General features: G+C 55.1%; 1 protein-coding gene across 1 annotated transcript in view; it reads left to right on the forward strand.

The window, feature by feature from the left end:
- The first annotated feature begins 224 nt into the window (after positions 1–224).
- LOC137302329 (uncharacterized) overlaps positions 225–20,097 on the forward strand; it is a 33,530-nt gene continuing 13,657 nt past the window's right edge. Inside the window, exon 1 of the mRNA XM_067971965.1 lies at positions 225–448. Coding sequence (XP_067828066.1) covers positions 225–448 — 224 coding nt within the window. The remainder of the gene's footprint in view (positions 449–20,097) is intronic.

The following is a 20,097-nucleotide window of genomic DNA, read 5'->3' on the forward strand; positions in this document are numbered from 1 at the left end:
TCAGGGCAGGTACAGGGTTAGATACAGAGTAAAGCTCCCTCTACACTGTCCCATCAAACACTCCCAGGGCAGGTACAGGGTTAGATACAGAGTAAAGCTCCCTCTACACTGTCCCATCAAACACTCCCAGGCAGGTACAGCACGAGTCAGATACAGAGTCCACCAGAATAAAATGGTTTTTAAAGCAGCTCTGTCTGTTTAACCTGGAGCTGAGGAGCTTGAACATGGAACCCAGGCTATTCTCCACAGGGCCCTCGTCCAGCCTGGCAACTGGGAAGGAACGAGTTGGGAAGGAACGAGTTGGGAAGGAACGAGTTGGGAAGGAACGAGTTGGGAAGGAACGAGTTGGGAAGGAACGAGTTGGGAAGGAACGAGTTGGGAAGGAACGAGTTGGGAAGGAACGAGTTGGAAGGAACGAGTTGGGAAGGAACGAGTTGGGAAGGAACGAGTGGGAAGGAACGAGTTGGGAAGGAACGAGTTGGGAAGGAACGAGTTGGGAAGGAACGAGTTGGGGAGTGACTGCAGGTACTGACTGGCCTGTGTGTGTCCACTGATAAAATACTGATTATTGCAAAAGGCCTGGGAAAGTACAGTGAGAACCACGACACAAATTAACAACAGACAGAGACAGAGAAACAAGAGGGAGGCCGAGCGCTGATGTGTGAGAACACCCAGGGACCGGGGAACAAAACCCCCGAGTGTCTGCTCAATGTGGGCCGAATGGAAGTGATGAGACCAGTGAAAGGTCCCATTCTCAGCCCTGCTGCCAAAACACACTTGGGGGATTCAGTCACTGTCCCTCAATCCTGCTCCACACAATGACTGTCTCCTCACCACTCTCCAAATTGTCCGCACTTTCATTACACACTTTTAATTTCTCTCCCTGCCCCTCGCCCCTTCTCCCCCCTCGTCCCCCCGCCACTCACTCTCTCCCCCTCTCTTTCCCCCCTCCCACTCTCTCCTCACTCCCTCCCCCGCCCTCCCCCTCCCTCCCGCCCCTCCCCCTCCCCCCCCGCCCTCCCCCTCCCCCTCGCTCGCCCCCCCTCGCCCCCCCTCCCCCTCGCCCTCCCTCGCCCCCCCTCCCCTCGCCCCTCCCTCGCCCCCCCTCCCCCTCGCCCCCCCCTCCCCCTCGCTCGCCCTCGCCCCCCCCTCCCCCTCGCTCGCCCTCGCCCCCCCTCCCCCTCGCTCGCCCTCGCCCCCCCACCCCCTCGCTCGCCTCGCCCCCCCCTCCCACTCCCCCTCGCCCCCCCTCCCCTCCCCCTCGCCCCCCTCCCCCGCCCTCGCCCCCCCTCCCCCTCCCCTCGCTCGCCCTCGCCCCCCCTCCCCCGCCGTCGCCCCCCCTCCCCCTCCCCCTCGCTCGCCCCTCGCCCCCCCTCCCCCCTCCCCCGCCGTCGCCCCCCCTCCCCCTCCCCCTCGCTCGCCCCCCCTCCCCCTCCCCCTCCCCCTCGCTCGCCCTCCCCCTCGCCCTCGCTCGCCCTCCCCCCCCCCTCGCCCGCCCTCGCCCCTCCCCGCCCCCCTCGCCCTCCCCCGCCCCCCTCGCCCTCCCCCGCCCCCCTCGCCCTCCCCCGCCCCCCTCGCCCTCCCCGCCCCCCTCGCTCGCCCCCCCCTCCCCCTCCCCCGCCCCCTCCCCCTCCCCCCGCCCCCCTCCCCGCCCTCGCCCTCGCCCCCCTCCCCCTCGCCCCCCCGCCCCTCGCCCCCCCGCCCTCCGCCCTCCCTCGCCCTCGCCCCCCCCTCGCCCTCGCCCCCCCTCCCCCTCGCCCCCCCCCCCCTCGCCCCCCCGCCCTCGCCCTCCCCGCCCTCGCCACCCCCGCCCCTCGCTCGCCCTCCCCTCCCGCGCCCTCCCTCACTCGCCCTCCCCTCCCCCTCGCTCGCCCCTCGCCCTCGCCCCCCCTCGCCCTCGCCCTCGCCCCCCTCCCCCGCCCTCGCCCCCGCCCCCCCTCGCTCGCCCTCGCCCCCGCCCCCTCGCTCGCCCTCGCTCGCCCCTCGCCCTCCCCCCCCCCCTCGCCCTCCCCCCCCCTCGCCTCGCCCTCCCCCCCCCTCGCCGCCTCCCCTCCCCTCGCCCCCCCTCGCCCGCCCCGCCCCGCCCCCGCCCCTGCCCTCACCCGCCCCCCCTCACCCGCCCTCCCTCACCCGCCCTCCCTCACCCGCCCTCCCTCACTCGCCCTCCCCCTCCCGCGCCCTCCCCCTCGCTCGCCCTCGCGCACCCTCGCTCGCCCTCACCCGCCCTCGCCCGCCCTCCGCCCTCACTCGCCCTCACTCGCCCTCCCCCTACCCCTCACTCGCCCTCTCCCTTCCCCTCACTCTCCCCCTCGCTCCCCCTCGCCCGCCCTCGCTCCCCCTCGCCCGCCCCCCGCTCCCCCTCGCCCGCCCTCCCTCCCCCTCGCCCCCCCTCGCCCGCCCTCGCTCCCCCTCGCCCGCCCCCCCTCCCCCCTCGCCCGCCCCCCCTCCCCCTCGCCCGCCCTCGCCCTCGCCCGCCCTCGCCCTCCCCCGCCCTCCCCCTCCCCCTCACTCCCCCGCCTCCCTCACTCGCCCTCGCCCTCGCTCGCCCTCCCCCTCGCTCGCCCTCCCCCTCGCTCTCGCCCGCCCTCGCCCTCCCCCGCCCTCCCCCTCCCCCTCACTCCCCGCCCTCCCTCGCTCGCCCTCGCCCTCCGCTCGCCCTCGCCCTCGCTCGCCCTCCCCCTCGCGCCCCCCCGCCCCCTCGCTCCCGCCCTCCCCCTCACTCGCCCTCCCCCTCCCCTCGCACTCCCCCTCGCCCTCCCACTCCCCCTCGCCCTCCCCCTCGCCCCCCTCGCCCTCCCCCTCGCCCCCCTCGCCCTCCCCCTCGCCCCCCTCGCCCTCCCCCTCGCTCCCGCCCTCCCCCTCGCTCGCCCCCCCCTCGCCCGCCCCCCCTCGCCCGCCCTCCCTCCCGCGCCCTCCCTCCCCCGACCTCCCCCCCTCGCCCCCGCCCGCCCCCTCGCCCCCGCCCCGCCATTCGCCCGCCCGCCCCCCCTCGCCCTCCCCCTCACTCTCCCCCTCCCCCTCACTCGCCCTCCCCCTCACTCACTCGCCCTCACCCACTCTCCCTCCCTCACTCACTCGCCCTCCCCCTCACTCGCTCTCTCTCCTCGCCCTCCCCCTCCCTCACCTCTCTCTCCTCCCTCACTCACTCGCCCTCCCCCCTCACTCACTCGCCCTCACCCCACTCTCCCTCCCTCTGTCTCTCTCCCTCCCTCCCTCTCTCTCACCCCCACACAACACATGACCAGTTGAGGCACCCTCCCCTCCCCCTCCCCTCCCCTCCGATCCCCCGCTCACCGGGCCCTCGGGTTCCAGGGAGTTTCCTCTGTGAAGTTGGAGGCGCCGAGCCCCAATCTCAGTGTGTCCGGCCGCCCCGCTCCCCTCCGGCATCCCCCTCCTCCCCTCCCCCTCCCCCCTCCTCCCCTCGCTCCGCTCCGCTCGGCCCCGCTCCTCTCGATCTGCTGATTTTGATGGGATTTTCCTGGAGCCCGGGGCTGCTCCTCATCGCCGCCGAGCCCCGGCCCCCCGTCCCCCGGACCCCCCGGGACCCCCCGGACCCGCTCCCGGGCCCCGGCTCTCGCCCGGCGACAACTTCACAAACTTTTTGTTGCAGCCTCAAACTTTCGGCAAACTTTTCTCCGGTGTTTGTCGGCGCGTCACTCCCGGGGGTCTGGGGGGGGGGGGGAGCGGGCTGGGGGGGTCCCCGGGTTCGGGGGGGCGGGGGTCCCCACTCTGGGGGTCCCGGGGCGGGGGGGACTGAGTCTGGGGGTCCCGGGGCGGGGGGAGGGCCCGGGTCCGGCTTCTTCTGATTGATGTTTCCCCTCCTATCAGGAGCCGGTCGCCATTTCCTCCGGTGACGTTCGGGAGGCTCATCCCAGGGAGGGAAAGAGGGAATTGATTTAAAGGGACCGCGTCCAGGCTCAGGGCTCGGTGGGGCGAGGCACCCCCTGGTTGACCAGCCTCCGGGGGTCTCCGCTGCATCTCCGGGCCAGCGTTTCTGGAAGGGGACTGAGGACAAACACTCAACTTTAGGAGAAATCAGTGCAACCCACTTGATTTAGAGACAGGACGATAAGATGCTCTTTAAATATAGGACTGGGACCTCCCTCCTGCTCCGTGTCTCCCGGTCCCACACCGGGCGGTGATCTCCCGCTCCGCGTCTCCCGGTCCCACACCGGGCGGTGATCTCCCGCTCCGCGTCTCTCGGTCCCACACCGGGCGGTGATCTCCCGCTCCGCGTCTCTCGGTCCCACACCGGGCGGTGTTCTCCCGCTCCGTGTCTCCCGGTCCCACTCCGGGCGGTGATCTCCCGCTCCGTGTCTCTCGGTCCCACTCCGGGCGGTGATCTCCCGCTCCGTGTCTCTCGGTCCCACTCCGGGCGGTGATCTCCCGCTCCGTGTCTCTCGGTCCCACACCGGGCGGTGATCTCCCGCTCCGTGTCCCACACGGCGTGCTCCCCCGTCCCTGATCTCCGCTCCGTGTCTCTCGGTCCCACACCAGGCGTTGATCTCCCGCTCCGTGTCTCTCGGTCCCACTCCGGGCGGTGATCTCCCGCTCCGTGTCTCTCGGTCCCACACCAGGCGGTGATCTCCCCGCTCCGTGTGTCTCGGTCCCACACCGGGCGGTGATCTCCCGCTCCATGTCTCCCGGTCCCACACCGGGCGGTGATCTCCCGCTCCGTGTCTCTCGGCCCCACACCGGGCGGTGATCTCCCGCTCCGTGTCTCCCGGTCCCACACCGGGCGGTGATCTCCCGCTCCGTGTCTCTCGGCCCCACACCGGGCGGTAATCTCCCGCTCCGTGTCTCCCGGTCCCACACCGGGCGGTGATCTCCCGCTCCGTGTCTCTCGGCCCCACACCGGGCGGTGATCTCCCGCTCCGTGTCTCCTCGGTCCCACACCGGGCGGTGATCTCCCGCTCCGTGTCTCTCGGTCCCACACCGGGCGGTGATCTCCCGCTCCATGTCTCCCGGTCCCACACCGGGCGGTGATCTCCCGCTCCGTGTCTCCCGGTCCCACACCGGGCGGTGATCTCCCGCTCCGTGTCTCTCGGCCCCACACCGGGCGGTGATCTCCCGCTCCGTGTCTCTCGGTCCCACACCGGGCGGTGATCTCCCGCTCCGTGTCTCTCGGTCCCACACCGGGCGGTGATCTCCCGCTCCGTGTCTCTCGGTCCCACACCGGGCGGTGATCTCCCGCTCCGTGTCTCCCGGTCCCACACCGGGCGGTGATCTCCCGCTCCGTGTCTCCCGGTCCCACACCGGGCGGTGATCTCCCGCTCCGTGTCTCCCGGTCCCACACCGGGCGGTGATCTCCCGCTCCGTGTCTCCCGGTCCCACACCGGGCGGTGATCTCCCGCTCCGTGTCTCCCGGTCCCACACCGGGCGGTGATCTCCCGCTCCGTGTCTCCCGGTCCCACACCGGGCGGTGATCTCCCGCTCCGTGTCTCTCGGTCCCACACCGGGCGGTGATCTCCCGCTCCGTGTCTCCCGGTCCCACACCGGGCGGTGATCTCCCGCTCCGTGTCTCTCGGTCCCACACCGGGCGGTGATCTCCCGCTCCGTGTCTCCCGGTCCCACACCGGGCGGTGATCTCCCGCTCCGTGTCTCTCGGTCCCACTCCGGGCGGTGATCTCCCGCTCCGTGTCTCCCGGTCCCACTCCGGGCGGTGATCTCCCGCTCCGTGTCTCCCGGTCCCACTCCGGGCGGTGATCTCCCGCTCCGTGTCTCCCGGTCCCACTCCGGGCGTTGCATTATTCACTTTCCTCATGAATTGCCCTTTGTTGAAATCTCTTGCACTGAGACTGTGGTTGAGCGGAGAACATAAGAAATAGGAGCAGGAGTCGGCCATTCGGCCCCTCGAGCCTGCTCCGCCATTCAATCAGATCATGGCTGATCTTCAACCTCAACTGCACTTTCCCGCCCGATCCCCAGATCCCTTGATTCCCCGAGAGTCCAAAAATCTATCGATCTCAGCCATGAATATACTCAATGACTGAGCATCTACAGCCCTCTGGGGGAGAGAATTACAAAAATTTACAACCCTCTGAGTGAAGAAATTCCTCCTCATCTCAGTCTTGAATGGCCGACCCCGTATCCTGAGACTATGCCCCCTAGTTCTGGACTCTCCAGCCAGGGGAAACAACCTCTCAACATCTACCCTGTAAAGTCCCCTCAGAATCTTTTATGTTTCACTGAAATCACCTCTCATTCTTCTAAACTCCAGACAGTATAGGCCCATTCTACTCAATCTCTCCTCATAGGACAAACCTCTCATCCCAGGAATCAATCTAGTGAACCTTTGTTGCACCGCCTCTAAGACAAGTATATCCTTCCTTCGATAAGGAGACCAAAACTGTACACAGTACTCCAGGTGTGGTCTCACTAAAGCCCTGTACAATTGCAGCAAGACTTCCTTACTCTTGTACTCCAACCCCCTTGCAATAAAGGCCAACATACCATTTGCCTTCCTAACTGCTTGCTGTACCTGCATGTTAACTTTCTGTGTTTCTCGTACGAGGATACCCAAGTCTCTCTGAACACCAACATTTAATAGTTTCTCACCATTGAAAACATATTCTGTTTTTCTATTCTTCCTAACAAAGTGAATAACCTCACATTTCCCCACATTATACTCCATCTGCCACCTTCTTGCCCACTCACTTAACCTGTCTCTATCCCTTTGCAGACTCTTTGCGTCCTCCTCATAGCTTACTTTCCCACCTGGCTTTGTGTCATCAGCAAACTTGGATACATTACACTCGGTCCCTTCATCTAAGTCATTAATATAGATTGTAAATAGCTGAGGCCCAAGCACTGATCCTTGTGGTACCCCACTAGTTACAGCCTGCCAACCTGAGAATGACCCGTTTATCCCTACTCTCTGTTTTCTGTCCATTAACCAATCCTCTATCCATGCTAATATATTACCCCCGACCCCATGAGCTCTTATCTTGTGTAACAACCTTTTATGTGGCACCTTATCGAATGCCTTTTGAAAATCCAAATATACTACATCCACTGGTTCCCCTTTATCTATCCTTTGTAAACAATTTTACAACACCAAGTTATAGTCCAGCAATTTTATTTTAAATTCACAAGCTTTCGGAGGCTTCCTCCTTCCTCATCTATCCTGCCAGTTACATCCTTAAAAAACACCAATAAATTTGTCAAACACGATTTCCCTTTCATAAAACCATGTTGACTCTGCCTAATCATATTATGATTTTCTAGGTGCCCTGTTACCACTTCCTTAATAATGGATTCCAGCATTTTCCCGATGACTGATGTCGGTCTAACTGGCCTGTAGTTCCCTGTTTTCTCTCTCCCTCCTTTCTTGAATAGCGGGATTACATTTGCTGCCTTCCAATCCGCTGGGACCGTTCCAGAATCTAGGGAATTTTGGAAGATCATAACCAATGCATCCACTATCTCTGCAGCCACCTCTTTTAGAACCCTGGGATGTAGATCGTCAGGTCCAGGGGATTTGTCGGATTTTAGTCCCATTAATTCTCCAGTACTTTTTCTCTACTGATATTAATTACTTTAAGTTCCTCACTCTCATTAGCCCCTTGGTTCCCCACTATTTCTGGTATGTTTTTTGTGTCTTCTACTGTGAAGACAGATACAAAATATTTGTTTAACGCACCTGCCATTTCCTGATTCCCCATTATAATTTCTCCTGTCTCAGTCTGTACGGAACCAACGTTTACTTTTGCTACTCTCTTCCTTTTTACATACTTGTAGAAGCTCTTACAATCCGTTTTTATATTTCTTGCTAGTTTACTTTCAGATTCTATTTTCTCCCTTTTTATCAATTTTTTGGTCTTCCTTTGCTGGTTTCAAAAACTCTCCCAATCCTCAGGCTCACTACTCTTCTTGGCAACATTATAAGCCTCTTCTTTTAATCTAATACTGTCCTTAACTTCTTTAGTTAGCCACGGATGGATCACTTTTCCCGTGGAGTTTTTATTTCTCAATGGAATGTATGTTCATTGAGAATATTGAAATATTTCTTTAAATGTTCACCATTGTTCATCTACTGTCATAGCCTATAATCTAATTTCCCAATCTGCCTGAGCCAACTCGCCCCTCATACCTGTGTAATTGGCTTTTTTTTAAGTTTAAATTTAAGACTCTAGTTTCTGGAGAAATGTGTCTTTGTGTCCTGAGGTGAACCAGTGAACAGGTGAACTGTGACCACAGGATTCTTTCATCTCCTGAAACTGCCAACTTGCTGCACCCAAGTCCCCAGGAATGAGCCATCCTACACCAGCAGGGTTTCCCAGGCAGACACTGGCGGGCTTTGTGTAGCACTGTGCGTGCGTACGTGCCAAGTTGCTTGCCAGCGTTTACTGTAAGCACGGCGGCAATCCCACCAGGACCTGCCGTGTGCTGGTGATTGTCTCGGACAGCTGCTGACGATATTCCTTTGAGGTGAGCAGTTCTGGAGAAGGCAGCACTTTCAAACACATGGCAAGGATTTAAAGGGGATGTGAAGGAGCCGCACAGACTTCAAGTGATGTTAACAGAACAAGGACCAAAAGTCATGAAGAGAGATGTGAGAAATTGGGATTTTGTTCACTGAAGGTCCCTTGGATTATGATCAGGTAAATACAGCGAGACTGTTTCCAATCACAAATTTAAGATAATTGCAAAAACAAAGAAACGGGAGTTTCGATCAAACAGCATGGATTTTTGTCTTTCCTGGCTGAACATTAAGCATGGCCTCGGGGGGAGTGTGGAGAGGAATACTGGGTGGGCCAGAGTGCCAGCACATACCCACTCCTCACACTCCCATCATCCAAATTAACAGAAGAAAAATTGGGTAACATGAAAGATAAAAGAAAGAACCTGCATTTCTCCAGCGCCTTTCACCACCTCAGGACGTCCCACGGTGAATCAAGTACTTTTTGAAGTGTACTCACTGTTGTAATGTAGGAAACACGGCAGCCATTATTATGCACAGCAAGATCCCACAAACAGCAATGTGATAATGACCAGATAATCTGTTTTAGTGATAGTGGCTGAGGGATAAATATTGGCCCCAGGACACCGGGGAGAACTCCCCCTGCTCTTCTTCGAAATAGTGGCCTGGGATGTTTTATATCCACCTGAGAGGGCAGACGGGGCCTCGGTTTAATGTCTCATCCAAAAGACGGCGCCTCCGACAGTGCAGCGCTCCCTCAGTACTGACCCTCCGGCAGTGCAGCACTCCCTCAGTTCCAGCACCGGGAATATCAGCCTGGATTATGAGCTCAAGTCCCTGGAGTAGGGCCTGAACCTACGACCTTCTGACTCAGAGGTGAGAGTACGACCCACTGAGCCAAACTGACACCTGGTATACGATCCTCTTCCGGCAGATTTTCCTCCCACTCGACAGAGTTTTACTCCGTATCTAATCCTGTACCTGCCCTGGGAGTGTTTGATGGGACAGTGTAGAGGGAGCTTTACTCTGTATCTAACCCTGTACCTGCCCTGGGAGTGTTTGATGGGACAGTGCAGAGGGAGCTTTACTCTGTATCTAACCCTGTACCTGCCCTGGGAGTGTTTGATGGGACAGTGTAGAGGGAGCTTTACTCTGTATCTAACCCTGTACCTGCCCTGGGAGTGTTTGATGGGACAGTGTAGAGGGAGCTTTACTCTGTATCTAACCCTGTACCTGCCCTGGGAGTGTTTGATGGGTCAGTGTAGAGGGAGCTTTACTCTGTATCTAACCCTGTACCTGCCCTGGGAGTGTGTGATGGGACAGTGTAGAGGGAGCTTTACTCTGTATCTAACCCTGTACCTGCCCTGGGAGTGTGTGATGGGACAGTGTAGAGGGAGCTTTACTCTGTATCTAACCCTGTACCTGCCCTGGGAGTGGGTGATGGGACAGTGTAGAGGGAGCTTTACTCTGTATCTAACCCTGTACCTACCCTGGGAGTGTTTGATGGGACAGTGTAGAGGGAGCTTTACTCTGTATCTAACCCTGTACCTGCCCTGGGAGTGTTTGATGGGACAGTGTAGAGGGAGCTTTACTCCGTACCTAACCCTGTACCTGCCCTGGGAGTGTTTGATGGGACAGTGTAGAGGGAGCTTTACTCCGTATCTAATCCTGTACCTGCCCTGGGAGTGTTTGATGGGACAGTGTAGAGGGAGCTTTACTCCGTATCTAATCCTGTACCTGCCCTGGGAGTGTTTGATGGGACAGCGTAGAGGGAGCTTTACTCCGTATCTAATCCTGTACCTGCCCTGGGAGTGTTTGATGGGACAGTGTAGAGGGAGCTTTACTCCGTATCTAATCCTGTACCTGCCCTGGGAGTGTTTGATGGGACGGTGTAGAGGGAGCTTTACTCTGTATCTCACCCTGTACCTGCCCTGGGAGTGTTTGATGGGTCAGTGTAGAGGGAGCTTTACTCTGTATCTAACCCTGTACCTGCCCTGGGAGTGTTTGATGGGACAGTGTAGAGGGAGCTTTACTCTGTATCTAACCCTGTACCTGCCCTGGGAGTGTTTGATGGGACAGTGTAGAGGGAGCTTTACTCTGTATCTAACCCTGTACCTGCCCTGGGAGTGTGTGATGGGACAGTGTAGAGGGAGCTTTACTCTGTATCTAACCCTGTACCTGCCCTGGGAGTGTGTGATGGGACAGTGTCGAGGGAGCTTTACTCTGTATCTAACCCTGTACCTGCCCTGGGAGTGTGTGATGGGACAGTGTAGAGGGAGCTTTACTCTGTATCTAACCCTGTACCTGCCCTGGGAGTGTGTGATGGGACAGTGTAGAGGGAGCTTTACTCTGTATCTAACCCTGTACCTGCCCTGGGAGTGTTTGATGGGACAGTGTAGAGGGAGCTTTACTCTGTATCTAACCCTGTACCTGCCCTGGGAGTGTTTGATGGGACAGTGTAGAGGGAGCTTTACTCTGTATCTAACCCTGTACCTGCCCTGGGAGTGTGTGATGGGACAGTGTAGAGGGAGCTTTACTCTGTATCTAACCCTGTACCTGCCCTGGGAGTGTTTGATGGGACAGTGTAGAGGGAGCTTTACTCTGTATCTAACCCTGTACCTGCCCTGGGAGTCTTTGACGGGACAGTGTAGAGGGAGTTTTACTCTGTATCTAACCCTGTACCTGCCCTGGGAGTGTTTGATGGGACAGTGTAGAGGGAGCTTTACTCTGTATCTAACCCTGTACCTGCCCTGGGAGTGTGTGATGGGACAGTGTAGAGGGAGCTTTACTCTGTATCTAACCCTGTACCTGCCCTGGGAGTGTGTGATGGGACAGTGTAGAGGGAGCTTTACTCTGTATCTAACCCTGTACCTGCCCTGGGAGTGTGTGATGGGACAGTGTAGAGGGAGCTTTACTCTGTATCTAACCCTGTACCTGCCCTGGGAGTGTTTGACGGGACAGTGTAGAGGGAGCTTTACTCTGTATCTCACCCTGTACCTGCCCTGGGAGTGTTTGATGGGACAGTGTAGAGGGAGCTTTACTCTGTATCTAACCCTGTACCTGCCCTGGGAGTGTTTGATGGGACAGTGTAGAGGGAGCTTTACTCTGTATCTAACCCTGTACCTGCCCTGGGAGTGTTTGATGGGACAGTGTAGAGGGAGCTTTACTCTGTATCTAACCCTGTACCTGCCCTGGGAGTGTTTGATGGGACAGTGTAGAGGGAGCTTTACTCTGTATCTAACCCTGTACCTGCCCTGGGAGTGTTTGATGGGACAGTGTAGAGGGAGCTTTACTCTGTATCTAACCCTGTACCTGCCCTGGGAGTGTTTGATGGGACAGTGTAGAGGGAGCTTTACTCTGTATCTAACCCTGTACCTGCCCTGGGAGTGTTTGACGGGACAGTGTAGAGGGAGCTTTACTCTGTATCTAACCCGTGCTGTACCTGCCCTGGGAGTGTTTGATGGGACAGTGTCGAGGGAGCTTTACTCTGTATCTAACCCGTGCTGTACCTGCCCTGGGAGTGTTTGATGGGACAGTGTAGAGGGAGCTTTACTCTCTCTCTAACCCGTGCTGTACCTGCCCTGGGAGTGTTTGATGGGACAGTGTAGAGGGAGCTTTACTCCGTATCTAACCCTGTACCTGCCCTGGGAGTGTTTGATGGGACGGTGTAGAGGGAGCTTTACTCTGTATCTAACCCTGTACCTGCCCTGGGAGTGTTTGATGGGACAGTGTAGAGGGAGCTCTGTATCTAACCCGTACTGTACCTGATCTGATCTGACATTGCTTTGTGCTGACATTGACACTGGGCACGTGAAATGGAAAATGTTCCATTGTTGATAAATGGACAGACAACTAAATAAATAGACAGAGTGTGAGATAGATAGAATCATAGAATCAGAGAAAATTTACAGCACAGAAGGAGGCCATTCAGCCCATCGTGTCCATGCTGTCTGAAAATGAGCCACCCGGCCTAATCCCACCTTCCATCACTTGGTCCGTAGCCCTGTCGGTTAAGGCTCTGCAGGTGCACATCCAGGTACTTTTTAAATGAGTTGAGGGTTTCTGCCTCTCCCACCCTCTCAGGCAGTGAGTTCCAGACCCCCACCACCCTCTGGGGGAAAACATTTCTCCCCAGCTCCCCTCTAATCCTTCTACCAATCATTTTAAATCTATGCCCTCTGGTCACTGACCTCTCTGCTAAGGGAAATAGGTCCTTCCTATCCACTCTATCTCGGCCCCTCATAATTTTATACACCTCAATTAAATCTCCCCTCAGCCTCCTCTGTTCCAAAGACAACAACCCCAGCCTATCCAATCTTTCCTCATAGCTAAAATTCTCCAGTCCTGGCAACATCCTCGTAAATCTCCTCTGCATGCTCTCTAGTGCAATCACATCCTTCCTGTAATGTGGTGACCAGAACTGTACGCAGTGCTCAGGCTGTGGCCTAACCAATAATTTATAGAGTTCCACATAACCTCCCTGCTCTTATATTCTGTGCCTCGACTAATAAAGGAAATTATTCCATATGCCTTCTTAACCACCTTATCTACCTGTCCTGCTACCTTCAGGGATCTGTGGACATGCACTCCAAGGTCCCTCTATTCCTCTACACCTCTCAGTATCCTCCCATTTATTGTGTATTCCCTTGCCTTGTTTTCCTCACACTTCTCTGGATTGAATTCCATTTGCCACTTTTCTGCCCATCTGACCAGTCCATTGATATCTTTCTGCAGTCCACAGCTTTCCTCCTCACTGTCAACCACACGGCCAATTTTTGTATCATTTGCAAACTTCTTAATCATGATCCCTACATTTAAATCCAAGTCATTAATATATATCACAAAAAGCAAGGGACCCAGTACTGAGCCCTGCGGAACCCCACTGGAAACAGTCTTCCAGTCACAAAAACACCCATCGACCATTACCCTTTGCTTCCTGCCACTGAGACAATTTTGGATCCAATTTGCCACTTTCCCTTGGATCCCATGGGCTTTTACTTTTTTGACCAGTCTGCCACGTGGGACCTTATCAAAAGCCTTGCTAAAATCCATGTAGACTACATCAAACACATTACCCTCATCGACCCTCCTTGTTACCTCCTCAAAAAATTCAATCAAGTTAGTCAGATACGACCTTCCCTTAACAAATCCATGCTGATTGTCCTTGATTACTCTGTGCCTTTCTAAATGACGGTTTATCCTGTCCCTCAGAATTGATTCCAATAATTTGCCCACCACCGAGGTTAGACTGACTGGCCTGTAATTACTCGGTCTATCCCTCGCTCCCTTTTTAAACAACGGTACAACGTTAGCAGTCCTCCAATCCTCCGGCACTACGTCTGTATCCAGGGAGGATTGGAAAATGATGGTCAGAGCCTCCGCTATTTCCTCCCTTGCTTCTTTTAACATCCTGGGATACATTTCATCCGGACCTGGGGATTTATCTACTTTAAAAGATGCTAAACCCCTTAATACTTCCTCTCTCACTGTGTTTATCCCATCCAATATTTCACACTCCTCCTCCTTAACTACAATCTCTGCATCGTCCCTCTCCTTTGTGAAGACAGATGCAAAGTATTCATTAAGAACCATACCCACATCTTCCACCTCCACACATAGGTTACTTTTTTGGTCTCCAGTAGGCCCTATTCTTTCCTTAGTTGTTCTCTTGCTCGTTATGTATTTATAAAACATCTTTGAGTCTTCCTTGATTTTACTTGCCAGTATTTTTTCATGCCCTCTCTTTGCTTTCCTAATTTCCTTTTTAATTTCACCCCTGCACTTTCTATACTCCTCTAGGCTTTCTGCAGTATGGAGCTCTCGGTGTCTGACGTAAACTTTCCTTTCCTATTTATTAACAACTTAGATGAAGGTGCAGAAAGTCTCATATCTAACTTTGCCGATGACACAAAGATTGGTGGCATTGTAAGCAGTGTAGATGAAAACATAAAATTACAAAGGGATATTGATAGATTAGGTAAATGGGCAAAATGGTGACCAGAATGGGCAAAACAAGGGCACAGAATGTACTCTGGGTGGGGGACTTCAATGTCCATCACCAAGAGTGGCTCGGTAGCACCACTACTGACCGAACTGGCTGAGTCCTGAAGGACATAGCTGCTAGACTGGGCCTGCGGCAGGTGGTGAGCGAACCAACACGAGGGAAAAACCTACTTGACCTCGTCCTCACCAATCTACCTGTCGCAAATGCATCTGTCCATGACAGTATTGGTAGGAGTGACCAGTGCACAGTCCTTGTGGAGATGAAGTCCCGTCTTCGCACTGAGGACACCATCCAACGTGTTGTGTGGCACTACCACCATGCTAAATGGGATAGATTCAGGACAGATCTAACAGCTCAAAACTGGGCATCCATGAGGCGCTGTGGGCCATCAGCAGCAGCAGAATTGTATTCCAGCACAATCTGTAACCTCATGGCCCGGCATATTCCTCACTCTACCATTACCAACAAGCCAGGAGATCAACCCTGGTTTAATGAGGAGTGTAGAAGAGCATGCCAAGAGCAGCACCAGGCATACCTAAAAATGAGGTGCCAACCTGGTGAAGCTACAACTCAGGACTACATGCATGCTAAACAGCGGAAGCAACATGCTATAGACAGAGCTAAGCGATTCCACAACCAACGGATCAGATCAAAGCTCTGCAGTCCTGCCACATCCAGTTGTGAATGGTGGTGGACAATTAAACAACTAACAGGAGGAGGAGGCTCTGTAAACATCCCCATCCTCAATGATGGCGGAGTCCAGCACGTGAGTGCAAAAGACAAGGCTGAAGTGTTTGCAACCATCTTCAGCCAGAAGTGCCGAGTGGATGATCCATCTCGGCCTCCTCCCGATATCCCCACCATCACAGAAGCCAGTCTTCAGTCAATTCAATTCACTCCACGTGATATCTTGAAACGGCTGAGTGCACTGGATACAGCAAAGGCTATGGGCCCCGACAACATCCCGGCTGTAGTGCTGAAGTCTTGTGCTCCAGAACTAGCCGCGCCTCTAGCCAAACTGTTCCAATAAAGCTACAACACTGGCATCTACCCGACAATGTGGAAAGTTGCCCAGGTATGTCCTGTCCACAAAAAGCAGGACAAATCCAATCCGGCCAATTACCGCCCCATCAGTCTACTCTCAATCATCAGCAAAGTGATGGAAGGTGTCGTCGACAGTGCTATCAAGCGGCACTTACTCACCAATAACCTGCTCACCGATGCTCAGTTTGGGTTCCGCCAGGACCACTCGGCTCCAGACCTCATTACAGCCTTGGTCCAAACATGGACAAAAGGGCTGAATTCCAGAGGTGAGGTGAAAGTGACTGCCCTTGACACCAAGGCAGTATTTGACCGAGTGTGGCACCAAGGAGTCCGAGTAAAATTGAAGTCAATGGGAATCAGGGGGAAAACTCTCCAGTAGCTGGAGTCATACCTAGCACAAACGAAGATGGCAGTGGTTGTTGGAGGCCGATCATCTCAGCCCCAGGACATTGCTGCAGGAGTTCCTCAGGGCAGTGTCCTAGGCCCAACCATCTTCAGCTGCTTCATCAATGACCTTCCCTCCATCATAAGGTCAAAAATGGGGATGTTCGCTGATGATTGCACAGTGTTCAGTTCCATTCGCAACCCCTCAGATAATGAAGCAGTCCGTGCCCGCATGCAGCAAGACCTGGACAACATCCAGGCTTGGGCTGATAAGTGGCAAGTAACATTCGCGCCAGACAAGTGCCAGGCAATGACCATCTCCAACAAGAGAGAGTCTAACCACCTCTCCTTGACATTCAACGGCATTACCATCGCTGAATCCCCCACCATCAACATCCTGGGGGTCACCATTGACCAGAAACTTAACTGGACCAGCCATATAAATACTGTGGCTGCAAGAGCAGGTCAGAGGCTGGGTATTCTGCGGCGAGTGACTCACCTCCTGACTCCCCAAAGCCTTTCCACCATCTACAAGGCACAAGTCAGGAGTGTGATGGAATACTCTCCACTTGCCTGGATGAGTGCAGCTCCAACAACTCAAGAAGCTCGACACCATCCAGGACAAAGCAGCCCGCTTGATTGGCACCCCATCCACTGCCCTAAACATTCACTCCCTTCACCACCGGCGCACTGTGGCTGCAGTGTGTACCATCCACAGGATGCACTGCAGCAACTCGCCAAGGCTTCTTCGACAGCACCTCCCAAACCCACAACCTCTACCACCTAGAAGGACAAGGGCAGCAGGCACATGGGAACACCACCACCTGCATTGTTCCCCTCCAAGTCACACACCATCCCGACTTGGAAATATATCGCCGTTCCTTCATCGTCGCTGGGTCAAAATCCTGGAACTCCCTTCCTAACAGCACTGTGGGAGAACCTTCACCACACGGACTGCAGCGGTTCAAGAAGGCGGCTCACCACCACCTTCTCAAGGGCAATTAGGGATGGGCAATAAATGCTGGCCTCGCCAGCGACGCCCACATCCCATGAACGAATAAAAAAAAATGGAATTCAATGTAGACAAATGTGAGGTCATCCACTTTGGACCAAAAAAGGAGAGAACAGGGTACTTTCTAAATGGTAAAAAGTTAAAAACAGTGGCTGTCCAAAGGGAGCTCGGGGTTCAGGTACACAGATCATTGAAGTGTCATGAACAGGTGCAGAAAATAATCAATAAGCCTTATGGAATGCTGGCCTTTATATCTAGAGGACTAGAGTACAAGGGGGCAGAAGTTATGCTGCAGCTATACAAAACCCTGGTTAGACCGCACCTGGAGTACTGTGAGCAGTTCTGGGCACCGCACCTTCGGAAGGACATATTGGCCTTGGAGGGAGTGCAGCGTAGGTTTACTGGAATGATACCCGGACTTCAAGGGTTAAGTTACGAGGAGAGATTACACAAATTGGGGTTGTATTCTCTGGAGTTTAGAAGGTTAAGGGGTGATCTGATCGAAGTTTATAAGATATTAAGGGGAACAGATAGGGTGGATAGAGAGAATCTATTTCCGCTGGTTGGGGATTCTAGGAGTAGGGGGCACAGTCTAAAAATTAGAGCCAGACCTTTCAGGAGTGAGATTAGAAAACATTTCTACACACAAAGGGTGGTAGAAGTTTGGAACTCTCTTTCGCAAACAGCAATTGATACTAGCTCAATTGCTAATTTTAAATCTGAGATAGATAGCTTTTTGCCAACCAAAGTTATTAAGGGATATGGGCCAAAGGCAGGTATATGGAGTTCGATCACAGATCAGCCATGATCTTATCAAATGGTGGAGCAGGAACGAGGGGCTGAATGGCCTACTCCTGTTCCTATGTTCCTATGTTATCTTACCCTGTATGCTCCTTGTCATCCAGGGGGCTCTAGATTTGACAGACCCACCCTTTTTCTTTGTGGGAACATGTTTACTCTGAACCCCTTGAATCTCCCCCTTGAATGCCTCCCACTGCTCTGACACTGATTTACCTTCAAGTAGCTGTTTCCAGTCCACTTTTGCTAAATCACTTCTTAGTTTAGTAAAATAATGAGTTTAAAAACAGACAGGCACACAGAGACTGATAGATGGCTGGATGGGTAAATGGACAGGTAGTTGGATAGACAGACAGAGCAACAGATAGATATTTGGATAGATTTAGAAAGAGATAGATAAATAGGTAGATGGGTGGATAGATCGGCTGAATGATAGACAGATAGAGCAAGGGAATGATAGCTGGGTGATGATTGTAAGAGATAGATGTTTGGATGGAAGGATGGACATATGGATGGATGGAGAAATGTATGTGTGGAGAGATGGACAGATGGTAAGATGGATGGATGATGGGGAGAGTAGATTGGATGGCGCGATGGATACATGTATGGTTGGACAGAGACATGGATGTCGAGACAGATGAGGAGAGAGATGGCGAGACGGAAGGCGAGGTGGATCGGGAGATGGATGAACATGAGAAATCGGAGCAGGAGTAGGCTGTACGGCCGCTCGAGCCTGCTCCGCCATTCAATAAGTTCATGGCTGATCTTTGACCTCAACTCCACTTTCCCACCTGTCCTCATATCCCTTAATAAGGATGAGGAGACAGGTGGGGAGATGGATGGATGGGGAGAGGGAAGGTGAGATGCTTGGTAAGACGGATAGGGAGACGGATGGGGAGACGGATGGGGAGACGGATGGGGAGACGGATGGGGAGACGGATGGGGAGATGGATGGGGAGATGGATGGATGGGGAGAGGGAAGGTGAGATGCTCGGTAAGACGGATGGGGAGACGGATGGATGGGGAGACGGATGGATGGGGAGACGGATGGATGGGGAGAGGGATGGATGGCGAGGCGGATGGATGGGGAGACGGATATGGTGACGGATGGGGAGATGGAAGGATAGGGAGATGGAAGATGAGACAGATGGTAAGACAGATGGGGAGACGGATGGATGGCGAGGCGGATGGTGAGATGGATAAATGGGGAGGCGGATGGCGAGGCGGATGGCGAGATGGATGGATGGGGAGATGGAAGATGAGATGGATGGTAAGACAGATGGGGAGATGGATGGCGAGACGGATAAATGGGGAGACGGATGGTGAGAAGGACAGTGAGACGGACGGGGAGACAGATGGATGGCGAGGCGGATGGAGAGATGGATGGATGGGGAGACGGATGGTGAGACGGATGGATGGCAAGACGGATGTGGTGACGGATGGCGAGACGGATGTGGTGACAGACGGTGAGACGGGGAGAGAAGGATAAACCTTTGATTAAAATCCATCTCTTTCTTTATGCCAATTTCAAATGGGAATTTTGTTGTTAAAATCCTGCCCCCGGAGGTGAGAGGCCGGGACTGAGCCCTCTCACCAGTGACGGGCTGAATTTCCATCACAGCTTTGATCTACTTTTGGATTAGGGAATCTGTCGCAGTCTCTGGTTTCTCAATCCCCCTCACCCCAGCAACTGGTCCATTCTACCCCAATGAGTGCAGACGCTGTGCGTTACCAGGCTGGTCGACAACAAAGGCATCACAGCTCAGCCAGTTCCTGTTCTCTTCCAATATCCACACAGGTGCATTTTCCAGCAGGAGTGTGTGAGCTGCTCTTCACGGTTTGCAGGCTGCAGTCTGACTGGTCACTAAAGGAGGGGCTGAGGAATTTATCAGGATTTCAGAATCACATGGTCTCTTGTTATCCTCTGGCCCAGTGGAAAAGGAAATTCTGTTCAGACCCACAGGAGGAGTGACCGATGACCCAGTGTGATACTGACCCACAGGAGGAGTGACCGATGGCCCAGCATGATACTGACCCACAGGAGGAGTGACCGATGGCCCAGTGCGGTACTGACCCACAGGGGGAATGACCGATGGCCCAGTGTGATACTGACCCACAGGGGGAGTGACCGATGGCCCAGCGTGATACTGACCCACAGGAGGAGTGACCGATGACCCAGTGCGATACTGACCCACAGGAGGAGTGACCGATGGCCCAGCGTGATACTGACCCACAGGAGGAGTGACCGATGGCCCAGCGTGATACTGACCCACAGGAGGAGTGACCGATGGCCCATTGTGGTACTGACCCACGGGAGGAGTGACCGATGGCCCATTGTGGTACTGACCCACAGGAGGAGTGACCGATGACCAATTGTGGTACTGACCCACAGGAGGAGTGACCGATGACCCAGTGTGATACTGACCCACAGGA

The sequence above is a fragment of the Heptranchias perlo genome, chromosome 35 (genome assembly GCF_035084215.1).
Source record: "Heptranchias perlo isolate sHepPer1 chromosome 35, sHepPer1.hap1, whole genome shotgun sequence".
NCBI lineage: Eukaryota > Metazoa > Chordata > Chondrichthyes > Hexanchiformes > Hexanchidae > Heptranchias > Heptranchias perlo.